Source organism: Perognathus longimembris, unplaced genomic scaffold (genome assembly GCF_023159225.1).
Source record: "Perognathus longimembris pacificus isolate PPM17 unplaced genomic scaffold, ASM2315922v1 HiC_scaffold_4486, whole genome shotgun sequence".
Classification (NCBI taxonomy): domain Eukaryota; kingdom Metazoa; phylum Chordata; class Mammalia; order Rodentia; family Heteromyidae; genus Perognathus; species Perognathus longimembris.
Genome location: NW_025959808.1, coordinates 1 through 20989, shown reverse-complemented (window position 1 = coordinate 20989; position 20989 = coordinate 1). Strand labels below are relative to the sequence as shown.

At 40.4% G+C, this 20989-nt stretch overlaps 1 protein-coding gene across 1 annotated transcript; it reads right to left on the bottom strand.

Annotated features, from left to right (window-relative positions):
* Positions 1 to 425: 425 nt before the first annotated feature.
* LOC125344834 (Fanconi anemia group M protein homolog) lies at positions 426 to 18625 on the bottom strand. The gene is made up of 3 exons (XM_048337159.1): positions 18493 to 18625; positions 16938 to 17064; positions 426 to 504 (listed from the first exon to the last, which is right to left on the bottom strand). The coding sequence occupies exons 1-3, from the start codon at positions 18577 to 18579 to the stop codon at positions 482 to 484; spliced, it is 237 nt and encodes a 78-aa protein (XP_048193116.1). The 5' UTR covers positions 18580 to 18625; the 3' UTR covers positions 426 to 481.
* Positions 18626 to 20989: the final 2364 nt, after the last annotated feature.

The following is a 20989-nucleotide window of genomic DNA, read 5'->3' as shown; positions in this document are numbered from 1 at the left end:
ACTCCATATCTGGGTCTATAGGCATGTATCTCCTCCTCCAGCCAACAATTGCATCTTACTCTCTATTTTTCTGCTTTTTCTGATGCTTACATTGTCTTGGATATGGCCAGTGGGACACGCTTCAATATGATTTTTCATCATTTTCATGTCCCCATCATTTTCTGAGTACTTGTTCACTTTCTAGCTAAAAAACTATTCTAGGCTCTGCTAAGTGGTTTGACTATGCACTTAGACCAATCCTTTCAATTTCATTCCATTGTCTCAGAGCAGTAGCTAGTGTCCTCCTTCTCTATGTTTATAAATACCTCTCCTGGGAGTGAAAAGGCTTAACTTCTGTCATCTTCAGTTCACTTACCTTCTTGTTCAGTATATCTGATCTTCCCACCATTGTAGCTGTTTCCTCTCCATGTCACTTCTAAGCCGGTCCACTCTTCCTCCTCTTGCCTGCTGACTTTCTCTGTACAGCTCCTGTCCTTTCTCATCATCTCATGTCATTGGCCTCCACTAGAGAAGGGAAAAAAATGAAAGGAAAGATGGAAAAGAAGGTGATTGCAGATTTTTTTTGAGAAAGAATCAGAACACATTTATTTGTTCCGTGAATAGGCTGGTAAGAAGAGCTTAAGAGGTTCATAGTCATTTGTGTTCAACATTTTCTCCAATGTCAGCAATCATATAAGGCTTTTCTCTTTAGCAGGTGTGAGGCAGGGGTTGGAAAGAAAGGTCATAAATTACAGATAGTGTCTTTCTCCTGGATACTGTTCTAGTCTTTGTGAATTCCCACAATAAATTACAATGAAGTGGCTGGCTTAAAAGATAAAAATTCATTTCTAACAGTTCTTGAAGCTGAGAAGTTCAATCAAGGCTCTCTTCCTGATTTGCACAAATCTGCCTCTCTCTATGTTCTTACATAGCCTTCAATGACTGAAGGTAACAATTCTTCTTACAAACCCATGAGGACCCTACTTACTCCTTGAAGGCTCCATCTTCAAATACTACCCCAACAGATGTTACGACTTGGTTATGGTATCCCCTCAAGAGGCTCATATTTTTATGCCTTGATCCTCGGCTGGATCCAGTCATTGAGAGGTGATGATCTTATGAGATCACACCTAATCAATGGACTAATTCATTAATGGATACATCATTCGCTGGCAGTATTGGGAGGTGATGTGAGGTGGGGCCTAGTTAGAGGAAGTAGTAAATCATTGAGATGACTTATTGAAGGGTATCCTGTCTCTGTCCACTGGACTCCAGGAGGTGAGTGACTTTGCTCTCCATGACCTTCTGCCATGAAGTTCTGCTTCTACTTTCTAAACAAAGTAGCCAGTGAATCACTGACTGAAACCCCTGAAGTCATGTTCAAAAAGAATTCTTTCCTTTTTCCTTTCGGCTATTTTGCCATGCTAACAAAAGCTATTATAGGGTTCAACATATAAAGTTAGAGAGTCCTCAGATATTCAGTCCATAATCCTTCTTTATCCTATAATAGCTGATATGTCATTATTGTCCTATGAGTATGGCTGTTATCATCGTCATTGTCGTTATTCAGAAAATGGTAGATACCATGGTAGATAGATTTAAGGGGATCACTTGCTCTTTAACCTGGGTGAAGTGCGACAATAACGAGAATATAACATTGCCCCTGTCTTAAGCATAGACTTCACTGGATTTGCTGAGATGTTAATCCAGTTTAAGGAAAGGATTTCCACGCATGGGGTGCCTGCCCTGGGTGGCTGTGAGGGAGGCAGGAGGCCCCATTTATAAAACTACAGAAGTCAAGGGAATTATTCCCACTGAAGGGGAATGAGGAAGAACAAAAGTAGTGATTCTTTGTAGACATGGTCTCTACACTTGTATCTGTTATTTGTAGATTTCAGAGTAACTCTCAGAGGGCATTCTCAGTGTTGTATTCTGAGAGGGAGAATAATCCCCTGAGGCACAACATAAGGTGGGAAGGGGTTTTATTTACAAAAGGATTCTATTTACAATCTAAAACCCAGAACCAGAGCCACCCTCCCCCTCCTAATGCTTGCCTGTCAATACCTTGTCCTGGGTTAGTTACCCAGAACCCAGACCTGAGACCTGTCTTGACCTGAACCACGACCCCCCACCTTAATTTCTAATCACTTCAGCCTCCAGGCCTCCAAATCTGCAAGCCTCCAGAGGAGCAAGCTTCCTTCCTGTGGGCTTCGCCTCTCCTCCAGCTTAAATTGAAGCCTCCTCAAACCTCCACACAGGCTTTAGGCTTCTCTGCCGGCCTAAGGCTCTGGACTCTTCCTCAGGCCTAAGGCTCAGGACTCTCCCACAGGCCTCAGGCCTAAGACTCCTCCTCAGGCCTAAGGCTTCACACTCTCCCTCAGGCCTTAGTCCTCAGACCTCCTCCTGTCAGCCCAGTTCAGCTCTGCCCCGTTCCTCTGGCCGGCCCAGGGTCGGTTCAAGGCTCCATTCTCCCGTTGGCACGGCTGGACTCTCAGCTCTGCTCCTCGGGCCCGTCTGCTTTCGCTCCGCTCTGCCTCACTCCTCTCTCCTCCTCCTCCTGAGGCTCTTCTCTTCTCTCAGCTCTCCGGCCTGTCCAGTATGGGTCACTGCTCCGCTCCTCCTCCGACCGGTCTGGACTCGGGCCTCCTGCACACTGGACCGGACTCGGGCTTCTTCCTCGTTTCTTCTCTCAGCTCTCCCCCGGTCCGCAAGTGCAGATTATTTTTTTTTGATAGGATTGTCAGCAGGTGATCACAGGAAGCTTTTACTGGAGTTTGCGGACATGAAGGTGGTTCTCGAAAACGTAGAAGTCATGCACTTCTGGAGAGGGAGCTATGATGCATCATCAATTCCTCCTACAGGTGGACAAGAGGGAATTCTTGGTCTTGAATGGTCAGATTGGGACTATCATTTTCTGGGAGCTCTCTATGTCAGAAAGGTCCTGTAGGGTGGCATAAGCTGTTCTGTTAATGTCAGCAGTCCAGGATGTGATACCTTTCCAACATCTAATCCATCTTCTCAGTCTCTGGGCTTCCTAAAACCCTACCGAACTCAATATGGCTGTTATCTTTGGTAAAACGTTAGCACTCATTTTTTAATAAGTTAAATGTATGAAGCTTGGGTAGTTTGGGCCCAGATTTGCAGAGTCAGAATTAGAAGACCGAGTTTCTCTCTTTGAAAGAGAAAAGCTTTGTAAAAGGGTGACTGTAGAAATCAATGTTTAGTCAAATATCTTGAGGGTAATGGGAGTAGTTGATAAGAAATACATAAAGTTTAGAGATATATAATAATTTCTAGAAAACTTTTCATTATTACCTGAGTTTTCCAGGATACGTATTTGTAAGTATAATGTTTGTATTTTTGCTTTATTTAATTTTCTCAAGTATATCATAAAAGAAAACTTAAAACTTCCATGTGTTGGGTAGAGGATGGGAGGTGTTACCTGTACCTTTGTCATGGATAAAAATTGTCATTTTGAAAAGTACCAAAAATATTTTATGTCATCCTTGCTTAAAAATTGTTTTTCTTGGGCTGGGAATCTGGCCTGTTAGTACAGAGCATGCGTCATATACATGAAGCCCTGGGTTTGATTCCTTTCCAATATCTACTCCATCTTCCACATACATAGAAAAAGTCAGAAGTGGCGCTGTGGCTCAAGTGCTAGAGTGCTATCCATGAGCAAAAAGAAGCCAGGGACGGTGCTCAGGCCCTGAGGTCAAGCCCAGAACTGACAAAAAAAATTGTTTTTCTCCTAGTTTGTTATAAGTTATTTGGAAAAAAAAAGTTTATTTGATTTTTATTATATGACTCATTTATTTCCCTAATACAGTGTAATTTTAGTGTGACAATTATAATTTATTGGTGGTTTGCACACATGAGTTTCACGGATGGTTATAGATTTAGGTAGACAGAACATAAATATTGGTATTCAGTTCAGTAAATCACTTCATCATGATCGTAAAAGGCATTCAGCCAGGTGCTGGTGGCTCATGCTTATGATCCTCGCTACTCAGGAGGCTGTGATCTGAGGATCACAGTTTGAAGCCAGACTAAGCAAGAAAATCCATGAGATTCTTATTTCCAGTGAGCTACTCAAAAGCTGGAGGCAGAGTTGTGGCTAAAGTGGTAAAGTGCGGGGCTGGGGATATGGCCTAGTGGCAAGAGTGCTTGCCTCGTATACATGAGGCCCTAGGTTCGATTCCCCAGCACCACATATACAGAAAATGGCCAGAAGTGGCGCTGTGGCTCAAGTGGCAGAGTGCTAGCCTTGAGCAAGAAGAAGCCAGGGACAGTGCTCAGGCCCTGAGTCCAAGTCACAGGACTGGCCAAAAAAAAAAAAAAAAAAAAAAAAAAAAAAAGTGGTAAAGTGCTAGCCTTGAGAAAAGCAGCTCCCAGGCAGTATTCAGGCCTTGAGTTCAAGCCTCAAGACTGGCACACACACACACACACACACACACACACACACACACACACAATGTAAGAAGGAGTTTTTTCTTCTTTTCTTTATTTCTTTTTCCTTTTTTTTTTTTTTTTAACAGATTCACTCCATCTAGCCTAGTCTGGCCTTCAATTCACAATCCTCCTGCCTCCACTTCCCAAATGCTGGAATTCCAGGCATATTCTACCATGCTCAGTTTGCAAGTAGAATTTGGAAGGATTGGTTTTAAATTAGATAATGGTCCAGTACTGAATAGTATTTGAGCTCTTGCCTTACTTAAGGAGTTGTAAGTTTGCCTGTAACTGTTCTGTGACCCTTGGCAGAAAACACAAGATTCCTTGGTCAGAGACAAAGGACTTTATCAAAAAGCAGTGACCTAGAGCTCCATGATCTTCCATACGGATTCTCCCTACCCCTAACATGGACCAGGGTGGCACAAAAGTTCCATCACTTGCCTACAGGCACTGTGAGTTGAGCTGAAGGAGAGGAGCGATGAGCATGGGGATTCAATATTTGTACATGTCTCTAGACTGGGGCCTGGACACTATCCCTGAACTCTTTTTGTTCAAGTCTAGCACTCTATTGCTAGAGCCACAGCTCCATTTCTGGCTGTTGCAATTGGAAATAAGAATCTCATGGACTTTTCTACCTGCACTTGCCTAGTTTTCTGCAAAGATGATGAAAAAATTGTGAGGTTCCAAAACATCATGTGGATAATGGAATCAACCACTACCATACCACCCATGGTGTGTGTGTATGTGTGGTCTGTGTGTGTGTGTGTGTGTGTGTGTGTGTGTGTACGTGCCAGTACCAGGCCTTAAAAACTTGCATTCATCTTTCTTGTTCATGGCTGGTATTCTATTACTTGAGACACACTTCTAGTCTGGCTTTTTCCTGATAAATTTGAAAAGGAAACTTGAAGACTTTTCTTCTAGGGCTGGCTTCGAACCTCATTACTACAGGTCTCAGCTTTCTGAGTAGCTGGGCTCTGAATTCAAGCCTAGTACCTCACAGAAATATAAAAGAGAAAGAGATAAAAGGAAGGAAGGAGGAAGGAAGGAAGGAAAGAAGGAAGGAAGTTAGTTGAACATTGTGTCCTCACATTAGATGTAAGACCTATCTCAAAGTATTTCTGCTGGATATACCCATGCAAAACTTATAATAGTTTCCTGCAGTAGATGGGTAAGAGCAGATAATCCACTAGCTTCCACACCCCATTCCTTTGAAAGAGTCTGGAATTTACCCCAAAGTGTTTGCATGACACCTATTTCTTTTTTAAAAATTATTATTCTTAATTTATTATTATTATTATTACTAATTTATTGTTGTTACAGAAAGAGTCCAATTACATGAGTCAGGTAATGAGTACTTTTTGTTTGTTTGTTTGCAGTCCAGGGGCTTGTTACTGAAGGCCTGAGTACTGTCCCTGGCTTCTTTTTGCTCAAGGGGTAGTACTGTGCCTCTTGAGCCACAGCACCTCTTCTGACTTTTTCTGTTCATGTGGTGCTGAGGAATCAATCCCTGGGCTTCATTCATGCTAGGCAAACACTCTACCGCTAAGCCACATTCCCAGCTCATGAGGACATTTTTGACACCTATTTCTAGCACAAGGCACATTTGACCTTTTCAGTTTTTCTTTTTTTTTTCAGACTTAACATTTCTGATGAACTAAAGATTGGCTTTTTCACCACAGACCACGCCACTCAGACTGACTGCAGTGAAATTTTGCCACTAAAAGAATTGACTTCATCTACAGGAAAGATGGTACAGGTAGAGTGGGGCTTATTTCTAAACATCTATCATAGTTGCGCAAAATTGTTTCCATTGTATCTTTGATCAACAGAACTGAACTTACCAAAAATATGTGCATCTGAATGACAGTATGTGTTTCAAAAATTATGAATATAAGCTATGATTTTTATTTGTCATATGTATGCCATGCTTTTATATGTAACTTGCTTAGTTGTCGTTATTCTCAGGACATCTATAAGCATTTCTGACTTTGATATTTGAAAGATATAAGATATTTTTGTGTATAGGTGAATGAGGGAAGACAATGAAATACTGAATACTTAGGAAGCCATCACAACAGCTTTGTCAGACCTTGACATTTTCTCTTATTTCCTTTAGATGTATTTTTTATTGTAAAGGGATAAAAAGCCTTTCGTATGCATCAGAACATCAAGAGTTATTGTTAAAACAAAATGAACAAACAAACAAAAAAACAACCCCTAGGGACTGGGACTATGGCCTAGTGGCAAGAGTGCTTGCCTCCTATACATGAAGCCCTGGGTTCAATTCCTCAGCACCACATATAGAGAAAAGGCCAGAAGTGGCACTGTGGCTCTAGTGGCACAGTGCTAGCCTTGATCAAAAAGAAGCCAGGGACAGTGCTCAGGCCCTCAGTCCAAGCCTTAGAACTGGCAAAACAAAAACAAAACAAAACATGAAACCCTAATCAATAAAACGATCACATGAAGTCGCATACTACTAATTGCTCAGGGGTACCTTCTTTGCTTAAGATAGCTCAGAAATAACCCCATGACAACACATCAACAGTTTGCTCATAGGCAGGCATGGTGGTGTATGCCTGTCATTCCAGCACTCAAGAGGCAAAGGTTTGGCCTTTTATACCCAAATCCCTGGGTTCCTTTTCACTGTTGCCCCCACTTCCAAAGAAAACCTCCAACATTTAATTCACAAGCATATATAATGGCACAAAATGGACACCATCTATTTAGACATGTGGGCGGCATCTAATCTTTCACTGTGGTGATGCACAATCCCTCTGATTCGTGGGCCAGCAAATGTGCGGTGTAAGTTCTTAACTGGGACTTCTGAGTCAGAGAACCCAAATTAAACATGAAATCAACGAATTAATAAGCCACAATGACAATGAAAACACATCACAAAGAAACCTATGGGACACAGCTAAGGCAGTACTGAGGGGCAAGATCATTGCCCTCAGCACTCACATTAAAAGAATGGAAGCAGAGCAGGTGAATAACCTCACGATGAAACTAAAACAACTGGAGAAACAAGAAATGACAGAATCTAAAACGACTAGGAGGGGAGAGATCACAAGATTAAAGAGGAGATAAATCTGATTGAAAATAGAAAGACCATTCAACAAATAAATAAGACTAAAGCTGGTTCTTTGAGAAAATAAATAAAATTGACAGACCCCTTGCAAGACTTACAAAAAAAAGAAGAGACTCGTATATGTAAAATCAAGGACTCCACCGGAAAAATTACAACAAGTAGACACGATATTCAAACAATCATAAGGAGCTATTTCCAAAACCTCTACTCAGCCAGAAACAATAATTTTACAGAAATGGATCAATTCTTAGAGAAGTACAAACTGCCCAAACTGAACCAAGAAGAAATAAATCAACTAAATAAACCAATAACTTACGGTGAGATACAGGAGGCAATCAAGAACCTCCCAACAAAGAAAAGCCCAGGCCCAGATGGATTCACCAATGAATTTACAAAACCTTTAGTGATGACCAAATACCAATGTTCCTCAAACTCTTCCGCAAAATAGAAACAGAGGGAGAAATCCCAAACTCATTCTACGAAGCTAATATCATACCCATTCCCAAACCAGGCAAAGACCCAACCAAAAAAGAGAACTACAGACCAATATCACTAATGAACACAGACGCAAAGCTCCTCAATAAAATATTAGCTAACAGGATCCAGAAACTGATCAAGAAAATCATACATCATGACCAAGTAGGCTTCATCCCACAGTCACTAGGATGGTTCAACATCCGTAAATCAATCAATGTAATTCACCACATCAACAGAACTAAAATCAAGAATCACATTGTTATCTCAGTCGATGCCCAAAAAGCCTTTGACAAAATACAACATCCATACTTATTAAAAGCTCTGGAGAGAACAGGAATAGATGAAACATTCCTCAAAACAATAAAAGCCATATACAACAGACCAACTGCTAACATCATATTAAATGGATAGAAACTTAAATCATTCCCCCTAGACTCGGGAACAAGACAAGGATGCCCACTCTCCCCACTTCTATTCAACATAGTGCTGGAATCCCTAGCCATAGCAATAAGGCAAGAGGAGGATATCAAAGGGATCCACATCGGCAAGGAAGAAATCAAGCTATCCCTATTCACAGATGACATGATCTCCAGCTCTGTTTTATTCCCTGGAAATTTTTGAGCTATAGGGTCTTGAGAACTTTTCTATTGGAGTTAGCCTCAAACATTTATGTTCCTGCTCTCTGTCTGCCAAACAGCCAGGATTATAGGTATAAGCCAATCCCACCTGAAAAAATACTATTCTTTTATAGCTAACATATTTCTAAAGAGAGAAAGGAAGCTGTTATTTATGTACCTCCTATTGGCATTGATCTGTCATTGAATGAATATTCACTTCCATGAATTTTCCCCCTAAATTCAAGACTTACATACTCAATTATTTCTTCAATGTTTCCACTTCATTTTGTTGTTTTTTTGGTGGGGGCCAGTCCTGGGGCTTGGACTCAGGGCCTGAGCACTGTCCCTGGCTTCTTCTTGCTCAAAGCTAGCACTCTGCCACTTGAGCCACAGTGCCACTTCTGGCCATTTTCTGTATATGGGGTGCTGGGGAATTGAACCCAGGGCCTCATGTATACGAGGCAAGCACTCTTGCCACTAGGCCATATTCCCAGCCCCTCCACTTCATTTTTAATGACGCTACTCAAAGTGTGGTCCAAGAATCTGGATCAGTCCAAAAGCTGTTTATTACTGAGTGATAAAAGAAAAGTTCAACGCCGGGCATTGTGGGCTCATGCCTATAATCCTAGCTACTCAGAAGGCTGAGAGCTGAGGGTCACATGTCAAAGCCAGCTCAGGCAGGAAAGTCTGTCAGACTCTTATCTCCAATTAATCACCAGAAAATTGGAAGTGGTGCGGTGGCTCAAGTGGTAGAGCTCTAGCCTTGAGCTGAAGAGCTCAGGGATAGCAAGCACCCAGGCTCTGAGTTCAAGTTCCAGGACTGAGAAGAGGAAAAAAAAGTTTGCAAACTGAAAGCTAAGGTTTAAAAATTTGATTGAGTAAACTGAATAACCATAATAATATATAGGTATATATATATATTTTTTTATTTTTTTATTTTTTTTTGGCCAGTCCTGGGGCTTGGACTAAGGGCCTGAGCACTGTCCCTGGCTTCTTTTTGCTCAAGGCTAGCACTCTGCCACTTGAGTCACAGCACCACTTCTGGCCATTTTCTATATATGTAGTGCTGGGGAATCAAACTCAGGGCCTCATGTACACGGGGCAAGCACTCTTGCCACAAGGCCATATTCCCAGCCCCCTAATAATAATTTTTTTTTTGGCAGTCCTGGTCTTGGGTTCAGGGCCTGAGCACTGTCCCTGGCTCCTTTTTGCTCAATCCTAGCACTCTGCCATTTGAGCCACAGAGCCAATTCTGGCCGTTATTTATATATCTGGTGCTGGGAAATCGAACCCAGGGCTTCATGCATACAAGGCAAGCACTCTTGCCACTAGGCCATATTCCCAGCCCCCTAATAATAATTTTTAAAGTATCATCATTGAGTAAAAATGTAGTCTCATAAAGGACTTTATCTGGCTATTCAAAACGTACTTTGTCATTTTTTTTCACATTTGTTATAAAATTTTATTTCAGTAGCCAAGTGACTAGTGCTTACAAAAAAAGTTAAATGTTAATTGGTTTTATTTCTGTTTCACCATCTACAAAATTACCTCCAACTGCTCCTTCTGGGTAAAACCTTTCATGCTTTTCCCTGAAGCATGGCCAACAAACGTCATCACTCTAATAATTGGCTGATGCTTTAAAAGCATTTCTGGGGCTGGGGATATGGCCTAGTGGTAAGAGAGCTTGCCTACTATACATGAGGCCCTGGGTTCGATTCCCCAGCACCACATATAGAGAAAACGGCCAGAAGTGGCGCTGTGGCTCAAGTGGCAGAGTGCTAGCCTTGAACAAAAAGGAAGCCAGGGACAGTGCTCAGGCCCTGAGTCCAAGGCACAGGACTGGCCAAAAAAAAAAAAAAAAGCATTTCTGCAATTTCCTGAACACTGTCTCGAAATCAAGAAAACAATCATAACTCTTGTGTCATCATATTTCTTTTCAGAGGTGTTTGTAGCTGTGGAACAGAAAATACTTTAGTTACAACTTTTCAAAAGTCTTTACAGAAGAACTAGTTTAAAACACTACCCTGAAGCCATATATTAATATTAAGTAATCATTTTTAATATATACGTAAGAAGTTTTAACGTCTTTTTCTACTGCATTACACAGTAATTTTAACAATCTTGACTCCATTTCTCATAGGCTATCATAAAGTTGTAGTCAGGCACAGGTGGCTCACACCTGTAATCCGAGCTTCTCAGCGGAGGCTGACATCTGAGGAGCATGGTTCAAAGCCTATCTGGGCAGAAAAGTCGATCAGACTCCAATTTACCACCAGAAAACCATAAGTGGAGCTGTGGCTCAAAGTGGTGGAGCACTAGCATCGAAGAAAAGAACTCGGGGACAGCACCCAGCTTCTGAGTTCAAACCCTATAACCCATAAAATGAAATATAAAGTTCCAAAGAAGACCATTAAGTGTCTGAGTCATTTTGAGTAGCCCCTAACACAGGGCATGACTGACTCTCCCCTTTAACTTTCTGGACAGACAGAAAAACACACTGCAGAGCTACCACTAGTTTCCTACAACTTTCCCTCCTGTTCACTAAAGGCCTTCTTAACCTGGCCACACATGCTCAACTTCACAAAAGATAACTGCAGAATACCCTCTAGTCAATTCTAAAGCTGCTGCCAATGCTTATTCTTGGTAACCAGCAGAATGCACGAAGATGAACATGAATTTTATGATCAAGCAACATATTTTCTAAGTGATATGTCTTATCTAAAATATACTATTATCCCTACTACTTCATGTTAATAGAAAACATTGAAAATAAGGTAATAATCTAAAACATGAAATAAAATGGACTGGCAACTAAATGAAATAGAAAATGGAAGTATGAATGGGATAATAAAGGCCAGGTAGTTACACAGATATTTTTGTGATTGTTTGCCTTGGCTTTCAAGCTTGGTATGGAACTTCAAATGAAATTTTTTTTTCTTCCTTGTGTCTGTGGTTTTTTTCTTTGTTTTTGTACTGCTCCTGGAGCTTAAACTCAGGGCCTAGGTTCTGTCCCTGAGCTTCTTTTTGTTCAAGGCTATTATTGCTATACCACTTGAACCACAGTGCCACTTCTGGCTTTTTCTGAGTAGTTTATTAGATAAAGTCTAGAGTCTCATCGATTGGTTTTGAAGCAGGATCCTCAGACCCCAGCCTCCTAAGTAGCTAGGATTACAAGTGTGAGCCACCAGCTGCCAGCCTATATGTTCTTCTTTTTTGAGGTAGGGTCTCACTATGTAGCTCAGCCTATCCTCAAACTCTTAACTCCTTCTGCCTCAACCTCTTGTATGCTGAGATTGCACATTTGTACAGTCAGGTTGACAATGCCTTTACCTTCCTTATTCATCATATACAAATGCCAGTAACCAAACACTGTATATACTAATTAATTAATTAATTTCATTTTCACAATAATCCATTTTATTAAGAACTGGCTCAGACTATTCCTCGGGAATCCATACAGTGATAGTTCACAATACAAAAGAAGCAAAAAGTAAGAGCTGAGAGAAGCAACTATAGCAAATAAACTTATTCTAAACATACTTGCTCTGAATCATTGTAGCATGAAGTTTCTGCGTGTGATCAATACCTGACAACCTGCTACTCTCACTGCAAATCCAGTCTCTAACCTGCTAGCGCCGGCCTCTCTACTCTCATTTCACTGAGGCTCTATCAAAGGCATCAATGACTTCCACACTGCCATATTAAAGGAAAACTTGGTAGTTCTTGTGACATTTCTCTTAAGCGTTCCAGAGTCTACTCTTTCCTACTGCTACTGTTGTTTCTTCCCTACTTCTCCCATACACTTCTCCATTTCCTTCTCAAACTCCTTGGTGACTGCTTTGCTTTAAACTCTGTAGACGTTAATCTTCAGGACACCCTTCTAGACCCTCTTTGGTCTCCAAACTATCAATCTGGTGAACATCACACTGAATATCAAAAAAGCCAAGCAGGGGCTGGGGATATATCCTAGTGGCAAGAGTGCCTGCCTCGGATACACGAGGCCTTAGGTTCGATTCCCCAGCACCACATATACAGAAAACGGCCAGAAGCGGCGCTGTGGCTCAAGTGGCAGAGTGCTAGCCTTGAGCAGGAAGAAGCCAGGGACAGTGCTCAGGCCCTGAGTCCAAGGCCCAGGACTGGCCAAAAAAAAAAAAAGCCAAGCAAGAGAATGATCCTGAATTCAAGTCTTAGTAACAGCACCAAATAAGTAATTGAGCCCTACACAGGAAGTGACACTGTAGCTCTAAGTAGTAGAGTGCTAGCAAGTGCCCAGGCCAAGAGTTGAAGCCCCAGAACTGAAGGGGGAAAATAAAAGCCCTACACCATCTGGCCTTCATTACTGCTCATCTGCACACCTCTTACCCTCACTCATCCTAATCTAGTCCACTGATCTTTAATAAAACTAACCAAACTAACAAATAGGGTCCTTGGACCATGCTATTCTTTCTGCCTACAGTAATCCTTCTTCCAGAAATCCCCAGTTTGCCTCCCTCACTTCCACCAGGTATCAGCTAAAACATTTCACACACAGGCTTCTCTAACCACTCTCTACACATGAAACTTTCTCCCGATGTGCCATAACTTGCTACCACTTTATTATAGATGGTTTTACTCTCACTCTTACTGGCCCCAAACTAACTTTTCCCTTATTATCTTATTCTAAGCATTCCTACTGCTCATACTTTCCAAAATGTATTCAAATTTTTTTTCTCTCTCTCTATTTTTTTTTTTTTTTTTTTTGGCCAGTCCTGGGCTTGGACTCAGGGACTGAGCACTGCCCTGGCTTCTTTTTGCTCAAGGCTAGCAGTCTGCCACTTGAGCCACAGCGCCACTTCTGGCCATTTTCTGTATATGTAGTGCTGGGGAATTGAACCCAGGGCTTCATGTATACGAGGCAAGCACTCTTGCCACTAGGCCATATCCCCAGCCCTGTATTCAAATTTTTACCATTAATTATTTAGAACAATTAAAATTCCTCCTCCTCCTTTTTTTTTTTGTCAGTCCTGGGCCTTGAACTCAGAGCCTGAGCACTACCTCTGCCTTCCTATTGCTCAAGGCTACCCCAGCCCCAAAATTCCTCCTTCTTTATAAGGTGTGTTAGCATAAACTAGTAAGTGGAAATCTTAGCACTTTCAGCAACTACCATACCTTCAACACTACTAAGTATTACCTACCATTCCATGACCTGAAGTGTTTGATTACAACTACTTCTAATTTCTTTTTTTTTTTTTTTTGGCCAGTCCTGGGGCTTGGACTCAGCGCCTGAGCATTGTACCTGGCTTCTTTTTGCTCAAGGCTAGCACTCTGCCACTTGAGTCACAGCGCCACTTCTGGCCATTTTCTGTATATGTGGTGCTGGGGAATCGAACCCAGGGCCTCATGTGTATGAGGCAAGCTCTCTTGCCACTAGGCCATATCCCCAGCCCTTCTTTAACTTTGGATGAGTATAGAAAAAATCTTTACATTTTTCTCCTGCAGGAAAAAAAATCAAAATTATTTCTATAATTTCCAAAGTAATCATATTAATGTATTGTTCTTTAAGCATGTGAAAAATTTACTTTTTATTTAAATAGTAACTAAGTATACAGGTAGGATAGGAACATCCAAACGGAAGTCAGTAATAAAACAAAGAGAAATATGTTTATTTAAACTTTAAATCAGACTGAGGATTTTCACTACAAATAAATGAGGCTAATATCTAATATGTATTTAAGGTTTAAATTGATAAACAATAAACTTGAATAAGTATTAATCCTAACAGACAATAAAACACTTAAACATTTAAAGGACCTATTGTTACCCAAATATAAACAAGGGTATTCGCGTGCATCAATCAAAAAATGTTTTAAAATTCATATTAATTAATAAAGAACAATTTGGGCATGGTGGCATATCAGAACTTGGTTGGGATGGGGGCTGGGAATATGGCCTAGTAAAAACAGTGCTTGCCATACATACATGAAGCCCTGAGTTCCACGATTCAGCACCACATATAGAGAACAGGCCACAGGTAACTCTGTGGACCAAGTGGCAGAGTGCTAGCCTTGGGCAAAAAGAACCAGGGCCAGTGCTCAGGCCCAGAGTTCAAGCTCCCAGATGTCAAAAAAAAAAAAAAAAAGAACTTGGGACGGTAAGGCAGAAGGATCACAAGTTTGAAGGTCGACTGGGATTCATAATGAAACCTTGCCTCATTTAAAAAAGCGCACGCTGGGGGCTCTGTCTTGTAATCCTAGCTACTCAAGAAGCTGAAATCGAAGGATCTCAGTTCAAAGCTAGCCCAAGCAGCCCAAGTCCATGAGACTTTCACCACCAATTAATCACCAGAAAACTGCAAATGAGCCAGTGGCTCAAAGTGGTAGAGTGCTAATGTTGAGCGAAAGAGTTCAGACTCAGCACCCATGCCCAAAGCCCCAATGACTGATTAAAAAAAGACAGAGAAAAAAAGAAAAAGACAAACAATATATAATCTTTCTTTTTTTTTCAATTTTTTATTATCAAACTGATGTACAGAGAGGTTACAGTTTCATACGTTAGGCATTGGATACATTTCTTGTACTGTTTCTTACCTTGTCCCTCATGCCCCCCTCCCTCCCCCTCTTTCCCTCCCCCCCAGGTGTTCAGTTCACTTACACCAAACAGTTTTGCAAGTATTGCTTTTGTAGTTATTTCTCTTTTTTTATCCTGTGTCTCTCAAATTTGGTATTCCCTTTGAATTTCCTACTTCCAATACCAGTAAACGCCGTTTCCAATATACTCAGATAAGATTACAGAGATAGTGTAGGTACAACCATAGGAAGGTGATACAAGAACATCATCAATAATAGAAACTACACATACACATAGGACGTTGAAAGTAGTTACAACTGTGGTATAACAATTGTTTCCATAACATGGAGTTCATTTCACTTAGCATCATCTTATGTGTTCATAAGGGTATAGCTATTGGGCCTTGTGATGCTCTGCTATGGTTTGCCTAAACCTGTACTAATTATTCCCAATAAGGGAGGCCATAGAGTCCATGTTTCTTTGGGTCTGGCTCACTTCACTTAGTATAAGTTTTTCCAAGTCCTTCCATTTCCTTACAAATGGAACAATGTCATTCTTTCTGATAGAGGCATAAAATTCCATTGTGTATATGTACCACATTTTCCTGATCCATTCATCTATGGAGGGGCATCTGGGTTGGTTCCAGATTCTCGCTATGACAAATTGTGCTGCGATGAACATTGTTGTGCTGGTGGCATTACTGTGATTTTGTTTGTGGGCTTTTGGATAGATACCCAACAGTGGTTCTTCTGGGTCATAATCTTATAATTCTATAATTCTTATAATCTATAATTCTTATAGCATATTTTAGGTTTTGGCTTGCTGTATTACCTAGATGTACCTCAAAGTCCTAAACAGAATCAATCGTCCCGCCTCAACTTTCTACGAAACCGAGACTACAGGTATGCATCACTACACACAGCTAACACAAGACAGAATTTTAAATGAAAATCCATATCTTTGTGGAGGAAAGCATTAACACTTGCTAAAGTACCATGTGTATGTGTGCAGTTATAGTTTCATAAAGGTCTCATTTCGGCTAAGTTCGTTTTTTACCCATGTCATTCCTTCAAAAATTAAGAAAAGGGGGACTGGGAATATGGCCTAGTGGCAAGGCCTAGTGCCTCTTATACATGAAACCCTGTGTTTGATTCCCCCACACCACATATATGGAAAACGGCCAGAAGTGGCGTGGTGGCTCAAGTGGCAGAGTGCTAGCCTTGAGCAAAAAGAAGCCAGGGACAGTGCTCAGGCCCTGAGTCCAAAACCAGGACTGGCCAAAAAAAAAAAAATTAAGAAAAGGTTCTACAAATAAGTAAACTTAAAACAAATTAGTTAGTAAAAAGAAATTCAACTCTAAAAATGAATGCAGATTTTTGCAATTTAAAAATAAAAAACATCTGGTTTTCCCAGTTCGAGTCATATGTATTGTTTTCTAGCAATTACTCAAAAACACCTCATTGCTTTTAAAAACAACGCATCTGGGGCTAGGATTGTGGCCTAGTGGTAAAGTACTTGTCTCACATACATGAAGCCCCAGGTTTGATACCTGAGCACCACATATACAGAAAAAGTCAGAAGTGCTGCTGTGGCTCAAGTGGTAGAGTGCTAGCCTTGAGCACAAAGAAGCCAGGACAGTGCTCAGGCCCTGAGTCCAGGCCCCAAGACTGGCAAAATAATAACCAAAATCATAACAATAAAGCATCTTAGATGACTGTTTTATGTATCTTCAACAAAAATATTTTCATCATTTCTTTACATAATTTCATACCACGTACCTTTTGTTCCATGCGTAATTCCAGAAAGGAAAAAATATCTCATTCCCATATGCTGCAGTAGTTCATAACCATGATATAAACTAATACAAATGGCATACTCGCCGTCAATTATGCCTTGATGACATCCCTGAAAAAAATCAATAATAAGTTGGGCTGGGGCTATGGCCTAGTGGCAAGAGTGCTTGCCCCTTACACATGAGGCCCTGGGTTCAATTCCCCAGCACCACACATATAGAAAATGGCCAGAAGTGGCACTGTGACTCAAGTGGCAGAGTGCTAGCCTTGAGCAAAAAGAACAGTGCTCAGGCCCTGAGTCCAAGACCCAGGACTGGCAAAAAAAAAAAACCCAAAACAATCAGCACATGTTAAATTCAACCAAAGAAACATGAAGATACAAGCACTATACCCATGCTCTCAGGCTAATGTGCCCATATGATAACCAAGTTTTGTTTTTTCCAGTCCTTACGGCCACAAGCACTGTCCCTGGCTTCTTTTTGCTCAAGGCTAGGTAGCACTCTACCACTTGAGCTCACAGCTCCACCTCTGCCTTTTTCTATGTATGTGGTACTGAGGAATCAAACTCCGGGCTTCATGTATGCTAGGTAAGTACTCCACCACTAGGCCATATTCCCAGCCCCTGGTAACAAAGATTTAAAAGAAGAATACTGAGAATGTATTTCAATTATTTTCCTATAGCTTACATTTTTAGTGGCATTTCTCAGTGAATCATTCTAAATTCTTCCCTGACAGTGTTGAATAGTTTTCTATAGCACCCTAACTATCTGAAACAGTAAACTTGCCTCTTTATCAAATACACTCACCAATAAAATCAAAATCAGCAAGTTTAGATTTACTGAAAATTTTAGTGAACTTTTAACTTTAGGAAGAAATTTAAACATGTTTATTCATGTTTTAGATAACATAGTGAAATAGACTCCTTTAGAGGTTTGTTTGGCATGGCAGGACTGCATTTTCTGGTGTAAAATAAAAGTGACTCCTATGTAGTCACAAATATTCATTAATTATTCTCTCTGGCCTCTTCAAAATCTTTTTTCTCTAGCTAGGTGCTCTTACCCTTTTGCTCCTTGCTACTTGGGAGTCTGCCTCAAGAATACTTCTCACCAGCCATCCTAGCAACTAAAAGCCTAGGCTGATCAAGCATGTGTCTAGGAAGGAAGCAAGATGCTTTCTCAAGACCTAACCAGCAAAATCCAGAGCCCAAGAAAGCAAAGACCTTAATTCAGATCCCAGGAACTGCTAAATAAAAGCAATGTTCCATGGAGTTACACTTCTAGACTTGGGTGTCTTTTTATATAGTGAGCTTTTCTTCTAACCTTGGGCCCAGCTTGACAGACATTTTCATACACCTACTTCTCTCCAATGAACATTAAGTATTACAAGTTTTTTGTGATGCTTCTTCCTTTCTGGTATTACAAGTAAGCCTAAATATTCTGGGATTCAAATTTAGCTACAATTTGCTCTTTCATGGGTCAGTGATACACTTCAATAACTCATTTTATGTTTTAGCCTTCCTATCATAAACGTTTATACTTACCACAATATTTGGAGATGGGTTTTTCCTAAATTGATCTCTGGCCAGAATTATCTGGTACTTGGTTAGATTGGGGATATCTCTTCTCATCAAAACATTGCTCAGAATCAGAGAACTTGCAAATGTTTCCAAACTCTGCAAATGTAAAAAAAAATATTGTAAGTTTAAAGACCTTTTTTCAAACATATTAATTTTTGCCACATGTTAAAGTAATTAATATATTTAATAAAGTTTGTTTTGAAATGAAGTTTTGGGCTAACACAGCATAGATAATAAAATTGAAGCATCGTTGACATCTAAACCTGGATAGTATCTAAACATGGGCCTCACAAGCTAGGGCTCACACCTGTAATCCACGCAACTCAGGATCTGAGCATCACAGTTCAAAACCAGCCTGGACAGCAAAAATTAAACTCTTTTTTTTTTTTTGCCAGTCCTGGGGCTTTGACTGAGGGCCTGAGCACTGTCCCTGGCTTCTTTTTGCTCAAGGCTAGCACTCTGCCACTTGAGCCCCAGCGCCACTTCTGGCTTTTGTCTGTGTATGTGGTGCTGAGGAATCGAACCCAGGGCTTCATGCATGCTAGGCAAGCACTTTACCACTAAGCCACATTTCCAGCCCCAAGATTAAACTCTTATTTCCAATGAACTACTCAGAGAAAGCCAGAAGTCTTGCTGTGGCTCAAAAAGTAGAATGCTAGCTAGCCAAACAAAACAAGCTTATAGACAGTGCCCAGGCAAGTTTTCGCCCCAGGATTGGCAGAAAGAAAAAGAAGGGCAGTGGTATTTTTCATTACTGCATCTTCCACCTCTAGAACAAATAATAGCACATAGGTCCCAAGTAAATGTTTGCAGATGGTTGAATAAATTGAAATGTCTTTAATTTCATTCATTAATTCTTCCAACCAGTATTAAATATCCATCACATATCAAATGTACCTCTTAAATACCGGGAATCTTATGACTAAGACACATTACGCTGGCTGCTCTCATAGTTTACAATCCAAGGAAGGAAACCAAAGGATCAAGAAATGGATAGAGATGGAGATTGAAGCTCCTAGCAAGTGCAGGGTCCTATGTCTGATCCCTGATTCTAGGACAAAAAAAAAAGACTAAAAGATGGTAATAGATAAGTTTTGTTTCCTGGTTTTGTTGTGGAAAGTGTTTTTTGTTGTTGTTGTTGTTTTTTTTTTCAAATTTTTATTATCAAACTGATGTACAGAGAGGTTACAGTTTCATACGTTAGGCATTGGATACATTTCTTGTACTGTTTGTTACCTTGTCCCTCATGCCCCCCTCCCTCCCGTGGAAAGTGTTTTTATTTTTATTTTTTGTAGCCCAAATTAGCCTCAAACTTGTAATCCTCCTGCCTCATCCTCCCGAGTTCTAAGATTACAGGCATAGCCACATAACCAGTTGAAAATAGGTAATTTTGATAAATACAATGTTATTAATACAATTAAGAATCTAGAACTTCATTGTATGTATGTATGTATGTATGTGTGTGTATAAATATGTATACACACACACACACATATATATATATCACATTTTCTTGAGTGGGTCAGGGGAATGTGGTATATGTACACCATGGAATTTTATGCTTCCAACAGAAAGAAGGACATTGCCCCATTTGTAAGGAAATAGACTTGAAGCAAGCCAGACCTGAAGAAATATAGGCTATATGGTTTCCCTCATTTGTAATCAATAGAATGTATCTATAAATCTACACATAAACTTAATGGATAGTAAAAGACAAAAATATTACACTTGGACATGATAGATTAAACAGGACTCTAAACATTCACACAGTGAGAACAAAGGAGGATATTCTTAGGAGAGGATCATAGGGCTCAAGCGCTATGTGCATATGAACACAAAAAATGATGCTTGTCCAAGTGAACTCCAAGAAATGGAAATAACAAGTTTTTTCATCATATTGTTTGTGGGTTTTTTCCCCCTCTTTTCTTCTAGTTTTCCCTTTAGTCGCCGTTTTTTATTTCTGTATCCTTTGTCATGTATACAAGTTTATCTCATTTGGGGAGGGGAAGGGAAGCTTAGGAACAGTAGGACCAATTGTGCACTAATTCAGCAGTGATACTCGACAGTCACTACATTGGAAATGAACTATACAACTTGGGGGGGAGCTGTTCAGGATGGGAGGAACTGGGAGAAAATGAGGGAGGGTGTGACACTGTTTAAAAAGAAATGCACTGTCTTAAGTAACTGTAACTCCTCTGTACATCACCTTAGAATAAAAAAAAGAATCTAAAAGAGAGTAAAGTTACGTAGCTTTGAGGCTACGTATGTTAACATGAACGATGAGTTGAGTCTATGATGTTATGTTCTGACGGAGCAAGCATTCCAGAAAGAAAATAGTAAACCAACAGGAATAATCTTAATGGTAAATGAAGGAAGAAAGAGACCTCTACATGAACAGCTGCTAGAGTGACAAATAATTGTTTGTTTTAGTACATTTCTTACCTCTCTCTTCCAGCTTTCC

What these genes read in the sequence shown, in the direction of transcription:
- LOC125344834 (XM_048337159.1), bottom strand. Translation starts at nt 18,579, where the DNA reads ATGAGAAGAGATATCCCCAATCTAACCAAGTACCAGATAATTCTGGCC. An exon ending in ACCCATCTCCAAATATTGTG is followed by an intron (nt 17,065 to 18,492) that starts GTAAGTATAAAC and finishes GATTTTTTTCAG; the next exon opens with GGATGTCATCAAGGCATAAT. An exon ending in AATTACGCATGGAACAAAAG is followed by an intron (nt 505 to 16,937) that starts GTACGTGGTATG and finishes TCCCTTCTCTAG; the next exon opens with TGGAGGCCAATGACATGAGA.